The sequence below is a fragment of the Salvia splendens genome, chromosome 5 (genome assembly GCF_004379255.2).
Source record: "Salvia splendens isolate huo1 chromosome 5, SspV2, whole genome shotgun sequence".
Lineage (NCBI taxonomy): Eukaryota > Viridiplantae > Streptophyta > Magnoliopsida > Lamiales > Lamiaceae > Salvia > Salvia splendens.
In genome coordinates, this window is record NC_056036.1 from 4,651,785 (window position 1) to 4,675,662 (window position 23,878).

General features: G+C 37.7%; 6 protein-coding genes across 10 annotated transcripts; 3 read left to right on the forward strand and 3 right to left on the reverse strand.

The window, feature by feature from the left end:
- The first annotated feature begins 96 nt into the window (after positions 1 to 96).
- LOC121802015 (myosin-binding protein 1-like) lies at positions 97 to 4,201 on the forward strand. Of its 3 annotated transcripts, none has more exons than XM_042201539.1 (5): positions 97 to 204; positions 529 to 568; positions 877 to 1,749; positions 2,103 to 3,574; positions 3,870 to 4,201. In XM_042201539.1, the coding sequence occupies exons 3-4, from the start codon at positions 945 to 947 to the stop codon at positions 3,545 to 3,547; spliced, it is 2,250 nt and encodes a 749-aa protein (XP_042057473.1). In that variant the 5' UTR covers positions 97 to 204; positions 529 to 568; positions 877 to 944; the 3' UTR covers positions 3,548 to 3,574; positions 3,870 to 4,201. The 3 variants fall into 3 exon arrangements, with proteins under 3 accessions (XP_042057473.1, XP_042057472.1, XP_042057471.1); XM_042201538.1 differs by lacking the exon at positions 97 to 204 and adding an exon at positions 213 to 446; XM_042201537.1 differs by lacking the exon at positions 97 to 204 and having other exon boundaries at positions 213 to 568.
- Positions 4,202 to 4,615: 414 nt separating this feature from the next.
- On the reverse strand, positions 4,616 to 6,268 carry LOC121802970 (uncharacterized protein At2g34160-like). Its single transcript, XM_042202667.1, has 5 exons — positions 6,098 to 6,268; positions 5,847 to 5,895; positions 5,647 to 5,709; positions 5,501 to 5,565; positions 4,616 to 4,705 (listed from the first exon to the last, which is right to left on the reverse strand). The coding sequence occupies exons 1-5, from the start codon at positions 6,266 to 6,268 to the stop codon at positions 4,616 to 4,618; spliced, it is 438 nt and encodes a 145-aa protein (XP_042058601.1).
- A 2,312-nt stretch (positions 6,269 to 8,580) lies between these two features.
- LOC121803617 (protein WVD2-like 2) lies at positions 8,581 to 10,347 on the forward strand. Its single transcript, XM_042203248.1, has 6 exons — positions 8,581 to 8,626; positions 9,188 to 9,357; positions 9,461 to 9,616; positions 9,691 to 9,762; positions 9,841 to 9,951; positions 10,034 to 10,347. The coding sequence occupies exons 3-6, from the start codon at positions 9,476 to 9,478 to the stop codon at positions 10,238 to 10,240; spliced, it is 531 nt and encodes a 176-aa protein (XP_042059182.1). The 5' UTR covers positions 8,581 to 8,626; positions 9,188 to 9,357; positions 9,461 to 9,475; the 3' UTR covers positions 10,241 to 10,347.
- A 1,027-nt stretch (positions 10,348 to 11,374) lies between these two features.
- LOC121805031 (ankyrin repeat protein nuc-2-like) lies at positions 11,375 to 19,364 on the forward strand. Its single transcript, XM_042204778.1, has 16 exons — positions 11,375 to 11,914; positions 11,996 to 12,082; positions 12,181 to 12,207; positions 13,625 to 13,702; positions 13,788 to 13,850; positions 13,934 to 14,104; positions 14,191 to 14,322; positions 15,024 to 15,163; positions 15,914 to 16,000; positions 16,712 to 16,837; positions 17,103 to 17,255; positions 17,562 to 17,633; positions 18,130 to 18,231; positions 18,716 to 18,886; positions 18,971 to 19,050; positions 19,149 to 19,364. Exons 1-16 carry the CDS (start codon positions 11,452 to 11,454, stop codon positions 19,216 to 19,218), a joined length of 2,022 nt encoding a protein of 673 aa, XP_042060712.1. The 5' UTR covers positions 11,375 to 11,451; the 3' UTR covers positions 19,219 to 19,364.
- A 425-nt stretch (positions 19,365 to 19,789) lies between these two features.
- On the reverse strand, positions 19,790 to 20,572 carry LOC121805030 (PRA1 family protein E-like). The gene has a single exon (XM_042204777.1). The coding sequence runs from the start codon at positions 20,405 to 20,407 to the stop codon at positions 19,880 to 19,882; it is 528 nt and encodes a 175-aa protein (XP_042060711.1). The 5' UTR covers positions 20,408 to 20,572; the 3' UTR covers positions 19,790 to 19,879.
- Positions 20,573 to 20,688: 116 nt separating this feature from the next.
- On the reverse strand, positions 20,689 to 23,818 carry LOC121805029 (proline-rich receptor-like protein kinase PERK12). Of its 3 annotated transcripts, XM_042204776.1 has the most exons (8): positions 23,723 to 23,818; positions 23,436 to 23,610; positions 23,125 to 23,267; positions 22,883 to 22,980; positions 22,003 to 22,804; positions 21,719 to 21,934; positions 20,916 to 21,065; positions 20,689 to 20,836 (listed from the first exon to the last, which is right to left on the reverse strand). In XM_042204776.1, exons 1-8 carry the CDS (start codon positions 23,723 to 23,725, stop codon positions 20,774 to 20,776), a joined length of 1,650 nt encoding a protein of 549 aa, XP_042060710.1. In that variant the 5' UTR covers positions 23,726 to 23,818; the 3' UTR covers positions 20,689 to 20,773. The 3 variants fall into 3 exon arrangements, 2 of the variants coding, with proteins under 2 accessions (XP_042060710.1, XP_042060709.1); XR_006051244.1 differs by lacking the exon at positions 23,723 to 23,818 and having other exon boundaries at positions 20,916 to 21,072; positions 23,436 to 23,712; XM_042204775.1 differs by lacking the exon at positions 23,723 to 23,818 and having other exon boundaries at positions 23,436 to 23,711.
- Positions 23,819 to 23,878: the final 60 nt, after the last annotated feature.

The following is a 23,878-nucleotide window of genomic DNA, read 5'->3' on the forward strand; positions in this document are numbered from 1 at the left end:
GTGTAAATAGGAAAATTCAATTAATACACAAATCTATGACTGTGCAATTTCTACTGGACTTGTCCAATCTGGATGCCCAATTGTTTGTAGTCAAAAGAATTTCTATTTTTGAAACTAAAAAAAAAATAGAATTTCTATTTCTCGGACATTCACTTGAGAGGTAAAAAAGGCGGCTTTGCTAAGTTAATCATCGAAAAGTCGCAGGTAAAAAGAAGAAATCCATGGAATCTATGATCTGATTTGGTGAAAGGTTACGCCTTTCTTGAAGTGGAGTGGGGTAGGGGGTGGCAAGCTTTCGGCTACATAATGCCGAGTCGTCTTAACTCCACCTTAGTCATATTGTCGGCTTACTAAAGATTGTCCTTTTTAGAGGAATTTCACATCTTTAAATTCCTATTAGAACTTTTCAAACACTCTACTGTTTCATCGCCACCACTTTCTTATTTGTATGTGTTGGGATATAAGGTTTCTTGGGTTTGTCATTTTCGGTTATTTTTGTCTGAATCTTGTTTTGTTGTGTTCTTACAGTCCGTTTCTTGGCGAAAACTTCTGCTTTTCTTGCGATCAGGTATGATTCCGCTGCTGGAAATTATTGATTCTTGCTTGTATATGTCTGATTTGGATGTGAAAATCATGTGATGCTTTCACTTCTTTTTTAAGGTTGACTTTCTTCTCTTTTCCCTCTTTATCAAGTGTTTGTTGTCTTATTTATGCAGATTTTTCTTCATTGTTTGACTTCTTGCTTATGCAAATGTATCACTGTATTATATGGTTAAAGATATTGTTGCCAATTTGATTTGATGCATATGCCTTTGCTGATGAAGGGATCTGATTAATCACTATTTGTAACTTGAGATTTTCTGTTTGTTGTAACAGTTCTCTATTAAACTTTGGATCATCAGTTTGGTGAAATAGGACTCCTGTTTAATTGGAGTTTTGAGGAAATGGCCTTGAGGCGAAGTTGGGGCGATGAATCTGGACATCAAGTTTTTCTTAGTATTGTTTCGGCTCTAGTTTCAGCAGTTCTTGAATGGATGCTCATGTTTATGATTTTCGTTGATGCTAGTTTTGCTTACCTGGTTACAAGATTTGCCCGCCATTACCAATTGAGGACACCATGTTTGTTGTGCTCGAGATTGGATCGTGTCTTGGGAGACGAGGGAGCTGATTTTCACTGGGATTTGATTTGCAACGAGCACAAGTCTAAAATCACCTCATTAGTTCTTTGTCAACTTCAAAACAATCATGTTGATGCACCACTGTCCATCGATCATAGTCAGAGTGGGGATGTCGTGCAGGAGATCACAGAGAAGTCGTCTCAGTTGGACCAAATGCGGAGCAGGGATGCTGATCCGCTGCCCCATGTAGAATATTCGCAGATCAAGGATGGTTCCTGTTCTGAGTCTGAAGGTCCATATTCAGACAATGAAAGTGTAAGTGAACGAATTCATGGAATGGAGACTTCAGACCATGAATCAGAGGCTAAGTTTGTCTCTGCTGATGTTGCTCGTAGTCCTGCTCCGGAGAAAGTGATACATCCAGCTCCTTCAACCAAATCTTCACTTTCTGAATCGGAGAAGCCCACTAAATCCCATCATTATATAGATTGTGAGGAACCTATCGGGCTTGGGTTGGATGAACAAGGTGGCCATAGTAAAGATGTCGTTGGACTTTCTGATCTGATTGATTTTTCGTATGCTCATCCTTCTCCAAATCATGGGGCTCACTCTATTGATTCAAAGCAGACTAGTAAGTCAAACGTGTGCTGCATGTCTCGTTGCATACATGACCGTAAATTGATGTCTCCAATCATCTTTTATATTGTGTTACATTCATATTTTCATCAGAAAACTACATTTTAATCAAGCTTTACCAAGGCTGCAATTTGGTCTTGAACATATCATTTATATTTCAAATATGTATTTCGTGTGTGTGAGTTGGCATAGCGGTAGAGGGGTAATGTCTCAGGTTTCATCTTCTTTTGGACTAGTGGGATTGATTAGGAAAACTTAACTACTCCTTTATCATATTTTCTAATCTTGGATCTGTAAGTTGTAATTATTTTTTGCCTTATCTGCTTCCTCATCTGTTATTTTATCCAGATGATGCTACGAGCACCTTCGAGTTGGAGAGAGATGTTCATGTTGAATGTAGAGAATCTTCTACTCTAGGAATCGACTCCACAGGCACAGGCGAGTTAAGCAAAGAGGATAACACAGAACGTCAAGAAAATTCTAGTGTTGGAAGCAACTTGGTTCCACCCTTTGAAAGTCAAATGGATTTAAAATCGAACAAAACTGAGATTAGTTCACAAATGACCGGCCCTTTAGATCTCGGTGATGCTTATAAATTAGCTCTCGGAGCAAGAGGTAGACAGTTGTCTGGAAGATTAGAACAACAACGGTCTATAACGGATAGAGTTAGCGAGGATCTGAAGTTCTTGCTATCACAAATATCTGCTGTTCGAGGTGTTGATTTGTCCTCAAACGATATTAGTCCTAAGGTATCTGCAAATGGCGAAGATTTTAAAGCTGCGGATGCCATAGGAGCTCAAATTTTTCAAAGAAAGATTTCTCTTGAAAGAAATGTGTCTAATTTATCTCTAGATGGGAACAGTGTATGTGAAGTCGAAGGTGAAAATGATGCAGATAGATTGAAACGACAGGTTGAGCATGACAAGAAGATACTCGCCACTTTGTACAAAGAATTGGAGGAGGAGCGAAATGCCTCTGCCATCGCAGCTAACCAAGCCATGGCGATGATCACGAGATTGCAAGAAGAGAAAGCAGCCTTCCATATGGAGGCACTGCAGTGTGTAAGAGTGTTGGAAGAACAAGCTGAGTATGATAGCGAGGCGCTACAGAAAGCTAATGAGCTCCTTGCTGAGAATGAGAAACAGATTCAATGTCTTCGGTTTGAGCTGGAATCTTACAGATATCCATTTGGGGAAGTACATTCGTCAAATAATTTTGTTAACGAGAGACCTGAATATGAATCAGACGAGTTGAAGGAGCAGACACTTGAGGCAGATAACAGGGACACCAACACCTTACAGATATCGCTGCGTCAGTTTGAAGATGAAAAACAGTTTATTTTAGAATGTCTGAAAACAGTGGAAGAGAAACTCTTTATGTTCACCAAACATGAAGTCTACTCTGACACGATTGTTCAACGGTTTTCAACAGAGGAACCACTCGAGGTTAATACCTCTTACCAGCCTGAATTAGTTGCAAGTTTTCAAGAGAACTGTGGGACAGAGCAGAATCATCTAAAAAGAGATATGCTCATTGCAAAAGATTCATCTGGATATGAGAGCACTCACCATGAAAACGGAGAACAAAATGTCGAGTTATCAGCACTTAGACAAGAACTGGCTGTTATAAACAACAGATTACAAGCACTAGAGGCAGAGCAAAATGTTATCGAGTGCTCAATCAATGCACTCGATAAGGGAAGTGAAGGATTTGTATTTGTTCGAGAAATAGCAACCTGTCTGCATGAGTTGCATTCAGCTCATGTTATGAAAAGGAAAGAAAACTCAACATGATTCACGTCTCGGTGCATCTATTCTAAGGTATGACCTCATTCATCTAGTATAACAGTATATGACTTGTTTGCTACGGGGATCAAACTTTTCGTTCCTGTTTTATTGGGTTAGAAAAAAAGTCACATGAGGGGACCAACCTATTAAATATCTCAAAGCTCTATTTTGCATTAGGTAAAGCCTGAATCTTATGTTGCCAATAGCCACTCATGAGAATGAAAGGATCTTGTATCATTGTCCGTATTACACATCAAAAGTTTAAGTGATAAATTTACAATATTACCAGTCTGTCGTCTAAGTTTATGCGTGTAACATGTTTTCTTAGATGCATAATGGCCGAAGATTAGTCTTGAGACGTAGGCGAGAGGCATGCTGCTACGAAGATCGAGTCTTGTGACGCAGGCGAGTTTATGGATTTGTTATGTATAGTGTCATCCCTGCATTTCCCTTCTTCCTTCCTATATATAGGATCTGTATTTATGGAATTTTGAGTTTGCAGTTTTGGGATCTGGTTTTTGAATAGATTTCCATATAACCTTATCTTTGTGAAAATTTTTCTGTATTTTATTGTGATGGATTTTACGATGTATAGGCATTTGAAGTTGTGTTCTTGAATTATTTCATAAACCTTTTTTATTTCATACTTCCTCAGTCAACCACCAATAGTTCCGTTTTTCTATTTTGGATTGTGTACAAAAATTAGTCACCTTCTATTTTTGGTAAGTGTCTACTACAATATACTCTGAAATCAAAGTTTGTTGTCAATATATATTGGTTTATTTCTTATAAAATAAGCAAACTTTGATGTTGAAAGTGATACTGTATTAACCAAAACAACAAAAATATAAACAATTTTGAATTGAACTATAAGTTGATGATTTATACAGTATGAGATGTAAATATTACATTGCCCCAGCTTTGTTTGACTTCACTTACAAACTTATAGAATGACTACTACTAAAATAAGTATGAATTAGTCAAAAATAATTTTGATTTGAGATATACAATACGGAGTAAAATTATCGCAATAAATATAATAGATTACAAAAGTAGGGCTCCATCTCCTCAATCTCACTGCTTGTTTTCAACTTTTCCATTTGCATTTTGTGATGCACTCATTAGGCTATCGAATTTCTCGGACTTCTCTAGCACAATTTCGATCTGTAGCATAAATTTTATTATATTCTGAATCAATTGTTTAATTTAATGATTATTATTATTATTATTTTATTATATTTATTTTTAAAGTTATTATTTATTATTTTTGGAACGAGGAGGATATCATAATATTACTCTCAAATTTTGAAATGCGACACTTGAAAAAAAGCAGTGAAGTAATTAGTGCATACTCCCTCCGCCAGCGAATAGAAGTCCCGTTTTTTCATTTTAGTCAGTTGGCGTGTAGGAGTCCCGGTTCATTTTTACCATAAATGGTAATAGGGTCTCACCTTCTACTAACTCATTTCACTCACATTTCATTTAAAATTAATATATACAAGTGAGACTCATATTCCACTAACTTTTTTCTACCTACTTTTCTTAACATTTCTTAAAACTCGTGCCGTCAAAAAATGAGACTCATAATGGTGGAGGGGGGAGTAATTAATAATTAAAAATCATGAATATTGATTAGTGTTTTAAAATACATGTACTACAAGAAAGGAATGTGAATATTTTATGAATAAATAGAGTAATATTTTAAAGGGTTTGCCTATAAATTGTTGAATTTTTGGCAAATTAAGATTTTGCATACCATCTTTAAATCTACGTGTTAGAGTGTTAGTTACTGAATTAATACGTGCTTTAATCCGATTTTGCAACCGATGAAGACTCCAGCAAGTATTAGTGTTGCATGACTTCTTGATTTCAACTAAAACGACGTAGTTCTGTGTGTAAAAATGTGAAGTCATTTTAATTCTCGAATATTAATTGAATATTTCCACTAATAATACTCACCCTAGCTTTCTGAACTGTACGACCCTTGGCTACATCCTTTGTTCCGACCGTTGAAGTCAAGATACCTAAAATATTGAAGCAAACACCAATCATAATTTGAGTTCAATTTTTATACTAAGTTAATTTCATGAAATATTATTACTTACTCTTCTCATTAACAAATCCATTATTTTTTAGAATCTCAGCTATCGTCACAACTGTAGTGATGGCTGTAATGAATAATCATCAGCTTCATTAACTTGATTATATAAAATTCATCAAATATTTGAGCAAAATAATGAAAGGTCAATAGAGTATTATTTTGTGATGAAGTATTGGTGTAAACTATGTTTAGGTAATTAGTTACCCATGCCCAAAGCTGATAGCTCTATCTCTTGATGTTGTTGTAGGTACCTCTGCATAGCAAGAAGGAAAAAAAACAAAGAAAATGAAAATACACACAAATTTGTTTAACATTAATTCCTACATTTTAAATTACCTCACTAATTATTATCATTAATTATAGTGGTTTCGTCACTCGTGTGAGCAATCCTCTCGTTTAATCCGTACTTATCCGTACTATATATAGAGAGGGATAAAGAGAGAGGTAGAAATAACCTTGGCAAGATTGACATAGAAGAATAGTGGTTTTTTGGTATTGGACACCTGAATTCTATTTTTCATGATATTTTCATTGCTATTGCCATTGCCATTGCCATTCATATTGACATCGCCAATATTGCCAATGCTTGCTTGTTTGATAACTGCAGTTTCTCCTTCTATTGTCATTTTCCTTCAATTAACAAATTCCAATATTTCCTCTTCTAATAATGCGCAGTTTCTCTCTTTTTTTTCTCACTTTTATTTGGTTAACTATGTATAGAGGAGAATATGTAAGAATAACTGGTGGAGGTGCTACTTAGCACGTTAACCCAATCAAAATTCATACCCAATAATTTTATGTGGTTCATTTCAATTATGGAAAATGCAATTAAATATTAGGAGACATTGATCTACTCAGTCCACCGAAAGCGGACTTCAAAAAAAATGTCGTGGATGATTCGGTTCGTTACGGTTATTGAATTTTATTTGGCCAGTTAAAACAGAAATAATCGATTTTTATAATTATCATTAAAGATTATAGTGTTTTATTTTAGAATGAAAAAAAATACTACTACCTTTTAAGTGTGTTGATTGTATGCATTTCTAGTTCATACTCCTTGGCCTTAACAAAAATGCCCCACTTTCCTTTTAAAATACACATGACTATTTATGGTTTATATATTGTGATTTATAGGTGCATATTCCATAACTTGAAAAAGGGTGTTTGAGCTTTAAATCACATTTTATAGCTTTTTAATTGTGATTTATAGGTGCATACACATCACTATTTATGGTTTATATATTGTGATTTTATAGGTTCACATTTTATTTATTTTTTGAGATAATAGGTAGAGTTGGGGGGGGGGGGTCATAGGTTTGACCCTTAAGCAATGAATTTGACCATAAATGATTTTAAGTCCATTTTATCCTTGGCAGTCCTATTTGTTAATCAAATGAAACCGGAGACTCAAATCAAAATGCAATCAAACCGTAAGCTAATAGTATTCTTATTAATCCATTTTTTTGGCACTCTTTGCCACTACCATCAAATGGGAAAGAACCTTTACAATCATTTCAAACTTAGTTAACTTAGCTGAGCAACCTATTAATTAATCTTTATTTTGTACTACTAACTTCATTTCTAGTAGTATAAAATGCGCACATTAATTAGTCCAAGACCATTATTTCTCATTAAAATTTCCAACCCTAACCCTATAAATTTTGCGGGCTATTCGGACTAGCCCACGAATTGCGGGCTACACTGACATCCCTAGTGTTGATATGTTCGATGGCGAATTTGGAACCCAAAATCATAATATGAAAACAATAGAAGATTCTTCAAGATGGCGCTGGTTCCGACTCAATGTGCGATGACTCCATCTTCAGGGAAAAGGTGTTAATGATCCGCCTAGCATTCGTACGTTGAATAAGCTTCGTCTCAGGGTTGAGATGGCATCAAAGTGCAGAACATAGCTTGGATGCATTGAGCTTCTTTCCATAGTGAGTTCTGGCAATATCAACTAGTTTCTCTTTTTTTTTGCAGATCATGTGAAACTAGTTGATATTGCCAGAACTAATTATGAAAAGAGGCTCAATGCATCCGAGCTATGTTTTGCACTTGGATGTCGTCTCAACCTTTAGATGAAGCTTATTCAACATGTGAATGTTGGGCGGATTATTGACACCTTTTCCTGGAGTCATCACACATTGAGACGGTCTAAGAGAGTATGCCAAAATCATTGGTCCAAAGTTTTAGGTCCTATATAAGTTACTTTTAGGTTTGGCTTTGTTTGAAATTATTAATTTTGGTTGTATTTGGTCCGTCTAATTTAATCTTAGAATCGCTCGACACGAGTTCAAGGGAAACTGAACATAATCGGTTCAACAAGTAAATTTATAGTTCCAGTTTTGAATCGGTAACCGGAAATTCTAGTATTGGTTCTAAAACGGCAATTGTTTTTGGTCATTTTGGCATGTCCTTATACCAATTTGTCCTTATTTTCATTTCTCAAATTAGTTTTCCCGACTTTCCTTGTTTCCTAATTTTTATTTTCTTATTTTGGCCCAAAATTGCGTTCCAAAACCTTGGTATCAAACCAAACACGTAAAATTCACAAGTTACTATTGTAATTTGTAATTCTTATTTTGGGCCAAAGAAGACAATTACGATTCTAAAACCATAATTGTTGGTCCGATTCCCGTTTAAACATGCATCTCTACATCTAATCTAATCTAATCCGACTCGATAAAAATGAGATTTGTAACCTTATTTCCTCATTATATTCTTGATCGTATCTCGTAATATTTTTATTTTTGAATGACTTTTATTTGTGAATGAAAAAATGTTAAGTAGGAGTATAAAAAAGCGATGAGCCATGAGTAAATTAGCAGCAGCCCGTCATAAACGGACCATCAAGAAAACAAAACATCAACCAAAAAAAAAACTAAAAAAATTAGTTAAACAGAAACAGAATTGAGCTCACGTTAGTTTGCTGAAGGTGGTGGTGGTGCCATTTCTTGTAGATCTTTCCGACCATAATTTTTGTAAGAACTTTAAATCACAATTGTTGAAGATTTTTTTTTTCTTTCTATAATCACAATTGTATGTATTTGCAAATGTGTTTGTTCTGTTCGATCTTCATTTTATTTGTTAGTGTATTTTTTCTCCATCTATCTTTCTTCATGAATATATATATGTGAATGTATGTATTTTGCCCTTGTGGATTTCCCCTTTCTGCTGCATTTCTAGTTCATACTTATTAGCCCTAGTAAAAATGCACTACTTTTCTTTTTTGAATATATACAAGATATTTATGGTTTTTATAATGTGATTTATAGGTTCATATTCTGTAATTTGAAAAAATGGTGTTTTATCTTTGAATCACACCTAAATGCTTGAAAAGAAACTAGGATAACTGATTGTATACATTTGCTGTTTGTCTATGAAATTTTTGACACCCTCCCTAATTCAGTTTAAGAATAATGAGAGACCTTTTTTTCTGTTAATTGACTCTCAATGACACTAGTTTTGGACAAAACAAAATAGTGAATATTGAGAATGGCTATCTAGTGTGACTTGTATTTCATGGACGAATATCCTTGCAGGCGGCTTACAGCCTGAAGCGAAACCCGGTGTTGAATCTTTACCTGAAAAAGTTGAGTCTGATAAGCAAGGAGACATAAAGAGCAACACCAATAAATTTGATGAGACGGGGGAGAAAACAGTAAGCACTGATCAGACCGATGATTCGGGTGCTGATGATCAGCAATAGCCGGTTAGTTACTGCCCTCCTCAAATCTGATCTTGTATGTTTGATCTTGTTTGTGTAACATAAGTCTTAGAACTGCATTTCTGATGATCATTCTTGATCGTTGCAGCCAAACACTTGTACAATGTCAGAAAAACCGCAGGATGAAGAAGTTACAGACGAAGAGGACGCTTCCTCAGCATCAGAGCTGGCTATTACGTTCCAACCCACAGTTCCCGTTGCCCCAAAATTCATCTGTGGAGAACGTTTAGAGAAACGCAAAGAGGTAACTTTTTCTTTCGATACAATATTTTGTGATATGTGTATGTTGTTAAAATCTCCATTGCCTGCCAAGTTTAGTACTACGCGAAGCTGGATGAAAGGCACAAGGCGTTGGAGAAAGAGAAACTCGAAGCCAAAGCTAGAAAAAAGGTGTGTAGACTGTAGAGTAGTATACATACTTTCAAATATGAAACACCACAAAGAAATCAATCATTCATGTTTGTCTAGGAAGAAGAAGAAGCAGCTATAAAGGAGCTGAGGAAGACCATGGTGTACAAAGCAAATCCAGTTCCTAGCTTCTATCGTGAAGGGCCTCCCCCTAAGGTTGAGCTAAAAAAGGTTTCAAACAAACACTTTGGAAAATCTCGGAAATTCCTTTTTTCGATGTCTCTCTTTGATAGTTGAAACTAGTGTCGTGCAGCTGCCACTGACACGGCCTAAATCACCAAAGCTGTCGAGGAGGAGGAGGAGCTGCGGTGATGCAGGGAAAGCATGTTGTGGGGAAGTAAGAGTGAACGAGCGTGCCAAAGGGAAGGAGTGCGATGGGGGACGAAGATCAAGTGATAATAGCAGGGCTGTTAAGAGTGATACACAAGAGCAGGAAGATGAAGATCAACAAAACATATGATCATTTTTTTCACTTTTCTTTCCTAGTTTCATTCACACTTTTAGCATGGTTGATCTATCCATGTGGTTTGTCTAAATGTTCATACTGATAGCATATGTCTTAAGAGGTTTTGTACTGTTGATTTTGAACATGCAAAAGGTTAATTCACTAAACTTGCATGGGGTTTTTACTCTTCATCTCTTGACTTTAAAATGGCAATGTTTGAGAAGTTCTAAGAATTTATATTCAAACCTTAATTTGGCATTATGCTAAATCATAATCTTGACCGTACGTCATTTAAGAATATTATTATACTTCTTGGGTGGCCAATAGTTAAGCAAATACATCTTCCATCTGCGATTAGGAGTCTCGTTATACTATTTTGGTCCATCCGCCAACAAGAGTCTCAATTCACTTTTAGGAGTCTCAATTCACTTTTAGTATACTAATTGATAGTAAATAAATTACACATTTCACTGATCATTTCTACTCACTACCTATTACTAAGTATAAAACTAATATATAAAAATAAGACTCACATTACACTATAATAATTTTCTACTCATACTCGGTTTCCTTTATTTGCGTCAAACTCAAATGTGACTCATATTCACGAACTTCTCATTCAAGTAAATACATGACACGTTTACAAACAATAAATTATATGTTGTGCAACGTTGCAACAAAATCAAAAGATAGTGTTAAATGAAAATAAAAAAATGTATCTAAACATTACAAATAAAGTATATAAAATATACAATTCACAAATATGCAGCCTTTATTATGTATTACTACGTTCTATTTCAAAATCGCATTTGTATGCACAAAAATGAACATAATTTATTATTAGTCATTTAATTTTTGAAATATGATTTTGGCGTAATTTTCTAAGAAACAATTATGCAAAGGAAGATGGCGGTTAGAAAGGAAGGGTTGAGCGCAGAAACAGATCAAAGGCCTCCCTCTCTCATCTCCTCTCTTCAAACCTTCTTCTTCGGATCTTCATCCATCAAAATCGACAATCACACCTTAGCAAAGAAGAATCCTTCAATTCTTCTTCGCATAAACACAGTGCTAGAACCACCACCTCTACGGCGGCCCGAGGCGGTTCCCCACCCCCCCTCCCGCCACGGTCGCCGCCGCCACCACCACACTAGCACAGCTGATCGATCGATTTGGTGTTTCCTTTCGTATCCTACAACTTTTTCCTAATTCTCATACCTACATTTCGAATGGGAGATCCGCAAAATCCATGCGATTACCAGGCAACAGCCGAGCCACCTCTGTCATCCGCATCGTCGTCGTCTCCGTCTTACGTCTCCGAGGGCGAGGACGCGCCGCCGCTGTGGTGCACGCTGACGAAGCAGCTGTCTATGCGTGAGGCGCCGCGCAACATCGCGTGGGAGCGCCGCCGCCGCCAGGTCCAGCAGCAGGAGCGGTGGAGGAGCGAGGAGGATCTGACGGACGAGGATCTGAACGAGCTCAAGGGATGTATCGAGCTAGGGTTCGGCTTCAACGCCGAGGAAGGGCAGCGATTGTGCACCACCATCCCCGCGCTCGATCTCTACTTCGCCGTCAACCGCCAGTACCTCACGAGCCCCCTCGCCAGCCCCACCCCCGCGCCACCGGCGACATTGAGTCCCCAATCGTGCTCTCTCGAGAAGGATTCCGATTCATGGAAAATTTTGAACAAAGGTACGGCGTCGTTTCCAGGTTAATTTCATCATGAGATTTGAAATTGATTGAGAGAATCGAGTGTTTAATTATTAAAATCAGGCGATGATCCTCAGCAAGTGAAGACGAAGCTGCGGCATTGGGCGCAGGCGGTAGCATGTTCAGTGATGCAGTCCCCCATTAGAGGCTGTGGCATGGATTAGACTATATCTAGCCAGAGACGGATGGAGAGAGAGCTCATTTAATCTACCTCTCAAGGCGCTGCCAGTGGAGGTTCAGAATTTGAGCCTCGCCGCCGATCGCCACTAATGGTAGAGATTCGAGATAGTAAGTCTAATCGCAAGCGTGGATGATTACAACGCTGCATCAATCGTTCTCGGCAACGTGGAACCACGCCGGGGAAGAGTGACGGAAAAGGGCTGCGTTGCTAATATTGTGATTTAGGAATTACGATAGCAATGCAGGCCTAATGGCTAATATAATTCTTATATGCTGCAAATAATCGTCCTATAATTATATGCTAGTCTTTGTATTATCATGTTCGACCTCATGTAACAGTGATAAAATTGTTCTAATTAGAAAACTTATTTGTAAGCCTTGATTATTTCAAGTTTGCCAAAGAAACGATTATTTTTTCTACCATACTTCGATTATTTTTTCGACCATAATTCTTGATTTTTCACTATATTCTCAGACCAATTGATTATGGGTTACGTACTCATGGATAAAACTGAGGCATGTTTTCACATGTCCATGTCGCCAGCCACATGGACACTACAAATGCTAGAAATTGAGCTATAGGATATTTTTGTTACATTATTGATAGTATAGTAGTAGTATATTTTTGTTTGCCAGTAAAACACAATGTATAAAGTGGATATTTTGATGCACATAAGCTTCTTTATCGATACATCTCGTGTTAAATTCCATATGCATGCCGTGTATTTTTCATCTTGGATGGTGGTAAGTCGTGTTCGTGTACAATGCAATATTGGGAGACTTGCAACAAGGGAGGGAGGGTTCATGGCTCGTAGGGGTGTATAGAGGCAGGGTGACCTCAATGGAGGGGTGGCCATGTCGCAGGGAGAGATGGGATAGCTAAAAAGTCTAATGGGGAGCGAATATTGATAATATAATACTCCCTCCGTCCATAAAAAAGGTCTCATTTGTAGACGGCACGGATTTTAATAAAAAATTGGTATAATAAGAGAGATGATGAAAAAGTAGGTAAAGTAAAAGAGATAGGGAGAAAAAGTGGATAAAGTATAAGCGGAAAACTTTCCATTATTAGAAATGAGACTATTTTTTATGGACATCTCAAAATGGCTAAATGAAACTATTTTTCGTGGATAGTAATATTTAAAATTAATGTTTCTAATTTATATTTGTATTCCTTTTTTCAAAAAATCTAATGGGGAGCGAATATATCAAAATGGATATTAATTTAAATTATGGAATTATTTATTTATTTAATTAAATTTTGGTGAATCTTGTGATCCAATTTTGATAGCTAAAATGTCTCAAATTTGGGCTGGGCCGTAAAAAAATAGGTTATGAAATTATTGGGCTACAGTTGCCACTTATTAGTTATTAATAAGGTAAGGGTTCAAATTTGAATAAGCGAGAATTTTCTGGAATCCAAAACCCTGCTGCAAAGTTCCCTGCATTCTTTTCTTTTCTTTTCTTTTCCTTTCCTCCTCATTCAAACACTTTTTGCTACTCTCAAATCTTCTTCATCTTTCTTCTCCAATTCTCTTTCCAAAACCAGAGATCAACTCATGGCGCCCGATGCTTCTCATGCTCTAGCAGGTTTTTTCCACAAGTTCCTCTTTTGTAACCAACCGAATTCTCAATCCTAGTTCCGAATCATTAAATTCATATGCTTTGATTGCAGTGAGGGAAAAAGTTCAACACTTCCTCAATGCCGCGCAGACTGGAAATTTAGACCTCCTCAAAAGTAAGAAGCCTCGTTTTTTTTAATTATTGTTTTTTGTTTAAAATTGGACGCTGCAGCTGTAGCTTGATTTTTTCTGTTGATAGAATTGGCGAAGCAGCTCGATGGTGGGAAGGGGTTAGCGCAAACGGTAGCAGATGTTAAGGATGCCAATCAGAGAGGGGCACTGCATTTTGCTGCCAGGGAAGGTCAGGCTGAGGTTTGCAAATATCTGCTGGAAGAGTTGAAGATGGATGTCAATACGCAGGATGAGGATGGTAAATTAGTGTTCATGTGCAATCAGTTGATTAATAATGTGCGGTTAGATAATTACATCTTCTTGCTTTGTGTAATTGGTATTCAGGTGATACTCCTCTAACGCATGCTGCGCGGCAAGGGCATACTGCCCTCGCCAAGTACCTCGTAGATCATGGTGCTGATCCTTCCATACCAAGTGCTTTAGGGACCACTGCTCTGCATCATTCTGCTGGAACAGGTATACTCTCGTCCGTTTAGGAAGCGAAGTTGAATTCTGTTTACTCCTTTCCTGCCTTAGGCATGGCAAACAAAGAGTTGGACTTGATTTGTCAGTGTGACTTAAGGCCTGGCTATGGAGAACGGTGATTAGTTCATTTATTAGGGAATACTATTTGTACTTAATCAAAGATCGAGTTTTTATCTTATAGCACCTGCCTTGGTAACTAATTAATCCCCATTAGTGCAGTCTAATGATCAATTTTCTGCTGCATTTAGTTGACGACTGGAAAAATATAGTATTGCTGTCATATTGACCATTTTGTAGCATAATCAGCCTATTTTGGTTAATATTCCCATCACAAAGAAGAAAGCTTAAACTTTTTAGCTATGGGAAACTGCATTAATTCTAGCTAGTTAGCTCAAGGACCAGATATTCGGATTTTGGTGCGACATCTATTTCAGCCCAGGGATCCACTGTTATAAGTTGATCACTGCCGTTTGTTTCTATTTAGAAAGGAAAAATTTGTAGTTTTTCCTGTTATCAGTTAGCAATTATTTGCTCGTGTATATCAAAACAAACTATATTTAAGTGTGTTCTGAATTTGAACTAGGAGCATTTTTTTCTAAAGATATTTTTGGGACTTGTTCTGTTCTTTGTATTATCTTTCAGTTCTTGTTAAGAAATCTCAACAATTGAATGAATTTGAACTTTGCTTGCAGGAGATACTGAGCTTCTAAAGTTTTTACTCTCCAAGAATGTGAGTGTTGATTCTCAAAGTGATGCTGGTACTCCGCTAATATGGGCTGCCGGTCATGGCCAGCAAGACTCTGTCAAATTACTACTAGAACATAAGGCCAACGTAAGTTGATTGCTTTACTAAGTCGAAAAGTTTAATTTAATTATCCAGTGTGAAATGTGTCTGCATTTATTGCACACATTTTAAGATCATATGGTACTGCCGTTTTGTCATAAAATTTCTCCAAGGTCTACTGGCTGAGAGGCAGATAATTCAAGATATAACCAGTTATTTTTGATAAAGATTGATTTAAAACATTGGTATAGTTTGTATCCTGTGCAGTAGAAAAGGTGTAAAAGCGTAGATATATTGTCTTCTTCCTCTGCATCATCTGAGATGTTCGTGGAAGCTTTGGGCTGTTATATTGGATGCATCAGCTTATAGTGTTAAATCCAACCCTTGTAGAATAATATGGTTTAGCTTGATTAATTACCATTAATAGAATTAGAAACTATCACATTTTAGTTATATTTGAAGATTTGAATAATAGAAGTAGAACCAATATTTGTTATTTTCTGTGGCGTGGGTTGGGGTTTTGTGTGCATATGCCCTTATGTCATTTGAAGTTAAGTTTTCCTTCTATCCAACACCTGATCATGTGACAACATAGGGTTTTGAAATTATCGATCTTGATTTAGCATACTGATGGCTGCCTAAACTGCACTAGTAAGATGACCTAGAAATACTAGAATGTGCTTTAACTGCATCATTAATGCAATTTCACTCAAATGCGCCAAAACAATCTTTAGGGAGGAGGGTGGATATATACCCAAGTATAAAGTTCTTAACCGGTTTTATCTGCTTTTGTTGCAGCCAGATGCTATGACTGAAGATGATATTACTCCTTTATTATCAGCTGTTGCAGCTGGTTCGTTGGCATGTTTGGAGTTATTAATTAAGGTAAGTAATTAATTGGTCTCTACTGTTAGGATACTGCTTTGCATGCTATCCTCTCTGTATTGCTAAAGTTGTTAAATGGGTGATGGCCGGATGGGCTAACTAACCTGGTTAACCTCAAATATGTTGGCCCCATTGCATCTGAGCACTTTTTGGCGTGGTTGTAAGGTGATAAAATTATTTGATGCTTTCTCTTATATCTTGTTAGTATACAGCTTTGCATGTTATCCTCTATATTATGGAGTTGCTAGATAGGTAATGGAATGGGCTAACCTGTTAACCTGGAAATTACAGGGTTCTGCCTCAATTTTGTTGGCTTGTTGAGCTCTTTTGGCTTGGTTGGCTTATTCAAGTCCTTAAGTTTACCCCTCCCCCCCCCCTCCTTTTATATAGAAATTTGAAAGAATAATTTACAGCTCAGTGCATTTTGAATTCTAAAACTAAATTTTAGATTAAATGCTACAAATTTAAGTTTAGTATTCAAATTTTGAACAAAATTCTACTAACTCTAGAACTTTAAGTGCAATGGGGCCTACAACATGTTCTAAATGTATTTCTTAAGTGCACTAAATTTGACAAGAGCTTGATTTTCTTGTTTGCATACTCTGGTCACATAAGAAACACTATTGCATCTCATTTTTCTACCCGGTCATACATTTTCTGTTGTCAAAATGTAAGCATATCTAAAAATTCATACTTTGTTGTATCATACAGGCAGGTGCAACTGTGAACTTTACTGCAGGTGGTGCGACACCTTTGCACATTGCTGCTGATATTGGCAGCCCAGAGATCATAAACTGCTTATTACAAGCTGGAGCTGATCCTAATGCCATTGATGAGGTAAAGCCAGCAAATTTTACATGCCTCGGTTTTCTCAACAACTACAAAAAATAGTCTTCTTGTATAGTCAGAGTATCATAAGAACTTTTATTAACTAATTTCACCCTAGATGAGTTCACATGGATGTAATATCTTAAAACATTTTACTGATATATGGACAAGTTATGTTGCTTTGTAACCAGGGGATTTGGGAGAAAATCAAGGCAAATCTGAACAGTCATCTTTTCATTGAAATCTTTGGTCTTTAAGCTTTGCCTTGCTGCAGGATGGTTTGAAACCAGTTCAGGTAGCAGCTTCAAGAGGAAATAAGGTAGCTGTTGAAATTCTTCTCCCAGTAACAGCCCCAATTGAATCAATTCCAGAATGGAGTATTGATGGAATTCTTAAACACATGCAACAAGAAACAGGGAAAGAGGAGGTACCCAGTCCATATGATTTACCTTTTCCACAGTTAAATATCATCCCTGTGCCTTTTATTGTCAAAGCCACATAGAAAACTTTACAGTAGAGGTTATGGGTAATTCTGTGCTAGTTATTCTTAAGAAATAAGCTTCTTTTATTCCTATGAAGGAGCATTTATGTACTTTTTTCTGTTTTTCCGTTGTGCGTTTGGCAAAAAGATCATCTACTTCAACCTATAACCTACTGCATTGGGTGGTTTTGTCTTGTTTTACATGTCTTCTTCTTATTAGGCTTTATGTGGTTTCTATTTAAACAAATGCAGGGTCAGAATAAAAAAACTGCACGATCTAATGGACTTAAGGATACTGCAACTTCCAAGATAAGTTTGCCTGAGGTATTTCTTGATAACACAACATCTTTTTATGTGAGATTGTATTTCCTCTTGTTTTATTTGCGACTTAAATTTTCTAAATTAGAATCCGTATCACTGTATATTAGTTTGTTCGTTTTCTGGAATATCATTTGCCTCAAGCGTTGCATCTGTTAGTGTATATGGTTACTCATTAACATGGTCTTGGACTGGGGTGGTGGTGAAACATTATTTTGTTGTCCCTTCAGCTTGGGTAGCAATGTGATTTTGAGGATTTCATCTCGCTAACAGTGGAAAAATACCACAAGGGGCAAATCTCTATCATACCAAGTATAGGATAAGTTAACTGGCAGATTAGATGTTGGACTATCTTACTGAGAGAGAGTCGATGGCAGCGAAATAACACTTACTGGACATAGCTGTTGAGATCTGTTGTTGGATATGCCACTGGATACTTATTAAATAGCTGATATTCAAAGTCAGCTTTACTGACTTACTCATCATTGGTTCAAATCCTCAGGTGTCAGCTGAAGCAAAGAAAAAAGCTGCTGAAGCTAAGGCAAGGGCTGATGATGCTTTCAGGAGGAAAGATTATATGGCAGCAGTTGATGCTTACACACAGGTTCATTTTGTTTGCTATGTAATGAATAATTCAGTGTTCCATTAATTAAGTTGTCTTGCTTGACAATAACAAAATAGGATGAGGAACTTACAAGGTTATCTCTATTATCGTCCATCCATACCTATGTGACACGAGGGTGTTGCTCCAGTAAAACATACTACTACTGATTCTACATATCTATTAGTAATAAATCACCAATTAAATATAGGGCTAGTATTTAAATGATCAAACCGATCATGTTAACCTAGGATGAGTGTATAATATTATACTGTATAAAACACTTGATCATTAATATCCTCCTCATGAGTCTAAATGTTAAATGTTTTATCAACATAGTATGAAATGCTGGTTTCGCACCTAAATATATAGTCTAGGCGTGCATGAATCATATGTTGGATTATCATAGATTTGCTCTTGGGTTGTAAATGTGTAAATTTTTTGCATAAGTATCTGACTGGCTTTTGCTCTTGAAATGAATTTGCAGGCAATTGATTTCGACCCAACTGATGCTACTTTGCTTTCCAATAGAAGTCTCTGTTGGCTTCGTCTTGGACAAGCGGAGCATGCTTTAGCAGATGCAAGAGCATGTAAGGCTCTTAGGCCTGATTGGCCAAAGGCTTGCTACCGTGAGGGTGCCGCTCTTCGTCTACTGCAGGTGAGGTGTCATTCCTACGGTCAACACATTGAAAAATGGTCTTGCAAATTTACATTGTAACATTTGTTATGCTTAATATTGCAGAAATTTGAGGATGCAGCCAATGCATTCTATGATGGTGTCACACTCAACCCTGAGAATATGGAGCTTGTAACTGCTTTCAGGTCTTAACTTTTTTATGAACATTATGTTGCATTTTTTGGATCCAAGAGAAGATGGCCTGGAAAATGGTTGGTTGACATTGTGTGTTCTCGTGGTGCAGGGAAGCTGTGGATGCTGGAAGAAAATTTCATGCAACACAGCAGCAGCAGCAGCAGCAGCAAGAATCTTGATGAAGAATATCTATTGGTCTATTCTGTACTACTACTTGTTAGCATTTTCACTCTCAATTTTGTTCTTGTGGTGAATACTGGATTAATATTTTGTTCTTATCGAATTCTGATCCTGAATATTTATATGAAGTGCCATCCTTGATTCATTGTGTACAAATCAAGAGAGTTAGTAGTTTGAGATTCGAGAAAGACACAACTCTGTCTTGCTATCGGGTTATCTATTTATCCCGTGACTATGGTCACTCAACCCTCAACCAGTTAAGTTGGACTTCATTGTCAACCAATCGGAGCTTCGAGAAAAACAAACTGTCTTGCTATTGGGTTATCCGTCACTGTGGTTACTCGAACCTCCAACCAATTAAGCCAGCCGGACTTCATGGTCCACCAATCAATTGCATTGCGCTGTGTTTGATTCTTAACAAGGATATGGGTAACACTCTTTGCCAAAGACAACACCAAAGCAAGAGAATGAGCTTCAACTTTGAATACAACGCTGAAAATCCAGCAAATTACTTGAAGAATGTTGACAAATTAGGGTAGAAATGTTTGGTAGCAAAGGCAAAAGAAGAAAGATGTGAATATGAATTGGATAGAAGTAGAACAAGGTGAACAAACTACATAGAACAATAAAATTGGCTTCTCTCTCATCAAAATCTAGGGTTCAACGCACAACCGAGAGCAGGCCGCCTTCCGCGGCGTCGCTCTCATCCAAAAACAAATCCTCCGTGCCTCTCAAGGCGGCGTGGGCGGCGCACACCACCAGCGCCACAATCAGCGCGACGAGCACATTGAATCCGACGTGAGTCAACGCCAGCGCCACCACAGTGACCACCGCCAGCGCCACCAAAACCACGCGGTCGTCGACGACTCTGCCTAGGGCGATCACCGGATCTTCGCGGCAAAGGTAGAGCCACAGCCAGGCTAGGAACACCACGAGGAAGACGATCATGGAGAGCGGGTGGTAGACGAGGCCGCAGAAGAGGATGATTAGGGCGATTAGGGCGTAATTGACGCGGAAGTAGTTCAAATTGTGGCGGATTCGAGACGTGGCCTCGGCGTAGCTGTAGGGGAGGGAGAGAGAGGAGACGTCGAGGAGCAGGCTCCATGGCCGGCGCGTGGCGTAGAGGGATCGGGCGCGGGAGACTAGCTGCGGCTTTGCGGCGGCGGCGGAATTGGAATTCGCGTGCATTGTTGTCGCGGAATTTGCGAGATGAGATGAAATGAGAAGAGAGAGAAAGCACCGATAGCTAATTGAAGCGGCGGCGGCGGATTATGTGGGCGGAGGAGATGCGGCGGAGGAGCTGTTGGGATTTGGGGCTGTTTCAGTGTGACGGAGAGAATCTCTCAAAGCAAAAATAATTGAGTGATTTTAAATCGAATAGCGAGCGGACTAATTTTAGTAATTTAATTAAGATTTTTTTACTAAATTTAGAATCTAAAACAAATTGATAAAAACAATAAATATCACTCTACTTAAATGTACTCCATATAGATAAGTCGAATTGTTACATTTATTTATTAATTGAATTTAAGATGGAGATTCATACACATAGTATCATTCTAAGTCAATAATGAAGTTGGTGTTGCCTTCTTTATTGCAGTTCAAGTAATTGAGTACCTGCATAATAATATAGACTAGAAATTTAATTTGATGATCTAAATGGAAATTTTATGATGAAAGATTAGATGATACAAACCTGTTTCATAGTGAATCTGTGATGAGGATCTTGTTTGAGACAGCTGTCAGCAGCAAGCACCATCCAAAATAGCTGGTGAACATCATGGCACTCCAAAATCCTTGAATCTATGAGTTTTGGATAGTTTTTTGCTTCCAAAAATGGTTTTGCCTGTCATCTTACAATATAAATTAATTCAATACAATTGAATCTGATGACTAGTTATTAGTATAAGATGATATCTTCCCTGAGAAGAAATTTATTTCAAGAAATGTGAGAAGAGTACATGTTACAACACAATTCAAATCAAAAGAGATATTTCAAGAAATAGTTGATCATAAGGAATTTTTGTCTTTTTCTTTGAATGAGCCTAGGGATGGATCAAAAAAGAATTTTTTGTAAAGAGAATGAATTTTTTTCTCGAAGGATCAGAAAAAGATCTGAACCTACTCCGGGAATTATTTGAAATATATCCAAAACAAAAAATAGTGGTATTTATTATAGACTTATAGTATCATAAGGACATTTACCATGCATGAGCACTAAAAAGCACTTCACAAGCACTATTCATGGATTTTACATCCACTTTTACACTACGTACTCATACATCCACTACTTAGGAGCACTATAGAGCAAGCATTTCATAGACTATTATTATTTCCCATTATATATATAAATAAATAAGAAAATGTTAAAATCGAAACCGTCGTGTGCGCTCGTTGTGTTACACATTGTGCGCCATTTTTAAGCAACGTTGCACATGTTTTAGTGGAGGCAGTCAATCAATATAGTAAAAGAAACAGCAAGTAGAAGTTATTACTCACCCATCCCACTAGACTCTTTCCACCAGGAATCTCATCAGTAGTTCTGAGGCCAGTGATAAGCTGCAACAGCACCACCCCAAATGAGTACACATCTGTTTTGTCTGACATCTTGCCGGATTCCGCATATTCCGGCGCCACATATCCAAGCGTCCCCACTACCCCACCCGAGTTAGCCCCGGTCCCATCATCCTCCTTCGCCAGCCCGAAATCCCCCAACTGCACACACCAACAACTCATCTAAAGAGTTAGTTATTCAGTTAGTTAGTTAGTTAGTTAGTTCTGACCAGTGCTTCATAGTCATGAGTGATGAGTATGTTCCCCGGCCTCATGTCCCGGTGCACAATGCTGCGTTCGTGCAGATAGGCCAGCCCCCTGGCAGCCCCCCTTGCGATCTTCATCCTCTGCTCCCAGTTGAGAGGCTTGCATTCGCCCGACAAGTTGTCCTCCAAGGAGCCGTTGCAGATGAACTCATAGACGAGGAGTCTGTGAGTTCCCTGCGTGCAAGATCCCAACAGCATCACCACATTGTGGTGCCTTGCTTGGCTCAGTAGGTGCACTTCACTCTTGAACTCTTTCTCCCCTTGAAGGCTTGTGGCCTTGAGTTTCTTCACGGCCACCTTCCGCCCGTCCTTGAGCCTCCCTTTGAAAACCAGCCCGAATCCTCCTTCTGATATGAAGTTCTCCTCTGAGAAGCCGCCTGTCGCCTCATCAAGCTCTTCGTAGCTGAACTCCATGTGGCTCCCGGTTCTAGGCCGTTGGTTGTTGCAATGGGAGCAGATTGGATCAGCTACAAAGTTGTGGTGGTTGTGTATTAATCCATTTGCTTCATTCTTGGGAGTTCTGTTTTCCTTTGATGTGGAACAAGAAGTTGAATTAGTACTAATAGTACTATATATGGATGAAGTGTGAAGGGTTTGATCACTTGTGGGAGAGATGTGTTCCCACGAGTAAGAAGGTATCATCTCATCGTTTGAGACATGTCGAATGATGGGACCTCGGAGTTGAACAATGGTGTTGTTGCTCTTCATAGTTGAGATCCCACATGACACTCTATCCATGAAGTATTGCTTCTCTTTCTTCATCTCCCTACAAAGGAAACACCAATTCTCTTACACCCAACATTGTCAATGCCATTGTAAGAGCTTAATCAGGCAATGTAAATACCTGTCTAGAATCATACAAGTGGCTCCGAACCTTTTCACAGCTCTAACTGCACCAACCCTACGAGACGTACAAACGGCTACCTCCACCTTCACTTTCACCTAGTAAAACAATGTACACAGCTTGGCCTTTTACAATATCATTCATAAAAAGTTTGGATGGAGTGAAGGCCAAAGTGAAGTGATATATAGTCAATCACAAAAGGTGTTATCAAGTTTTGTATATTTGGTAAATGTATTACAAACCTTTTTCTCTGATTGAAGCTTCTCTTGCAGCTTGATGATCCCACAGTTTTGACTGTATTCTTCCTTCTTCTTTCGTCTTTCATCCTCCATAAATTTTCTCATCGAACCATTTACATGTGGATCCTCTTTGCCCTTGTATCCCACTGAAATATCAGACACATTGTATACCATCATTTTAGATTATATAATAATATTACTCATCTAAATCATGAATTCATGATGATATATGTTCTTTTTGATGTTGTAACCATTATTTCAAATTCAAACACACACACACACACACATATGTATAGAGATAAAGAGAGGCTCACAAAGTTTAGCAGCAGAAAGGAAAGAGGAAGTAGAAGAATTAGTGAGTTGGAGAACTCCAAGAAATATGATCTCATCTCCAGGATTTATAGGCAAAGCATTGAGCATCCATTTCATCTCACTCCAACTCAAATCTATACATGTTTGGATCACCACCGCCTTCTCAATCTCACCTCCCTTTGACATTTTATAAAAGATTATAATAAATATTTAATGTTCTTGCCATGATCATATTCATCATGGAGAAAACTCATGCCAAACTAATGGAACAGAAAGAGGATTTGCTTACCATTCTTGAAATGGTATATTCAATATTTGGAAGAAGGATTTTTTTTGTGTTTGTGTTCACAAGCTGTAGTTAAATGCTACGCCGATTGCAAATTGCTATATAATAGTACTAGTACATAAAAGTGACATTCATTGCATTAAATATTTGAATTTTTAA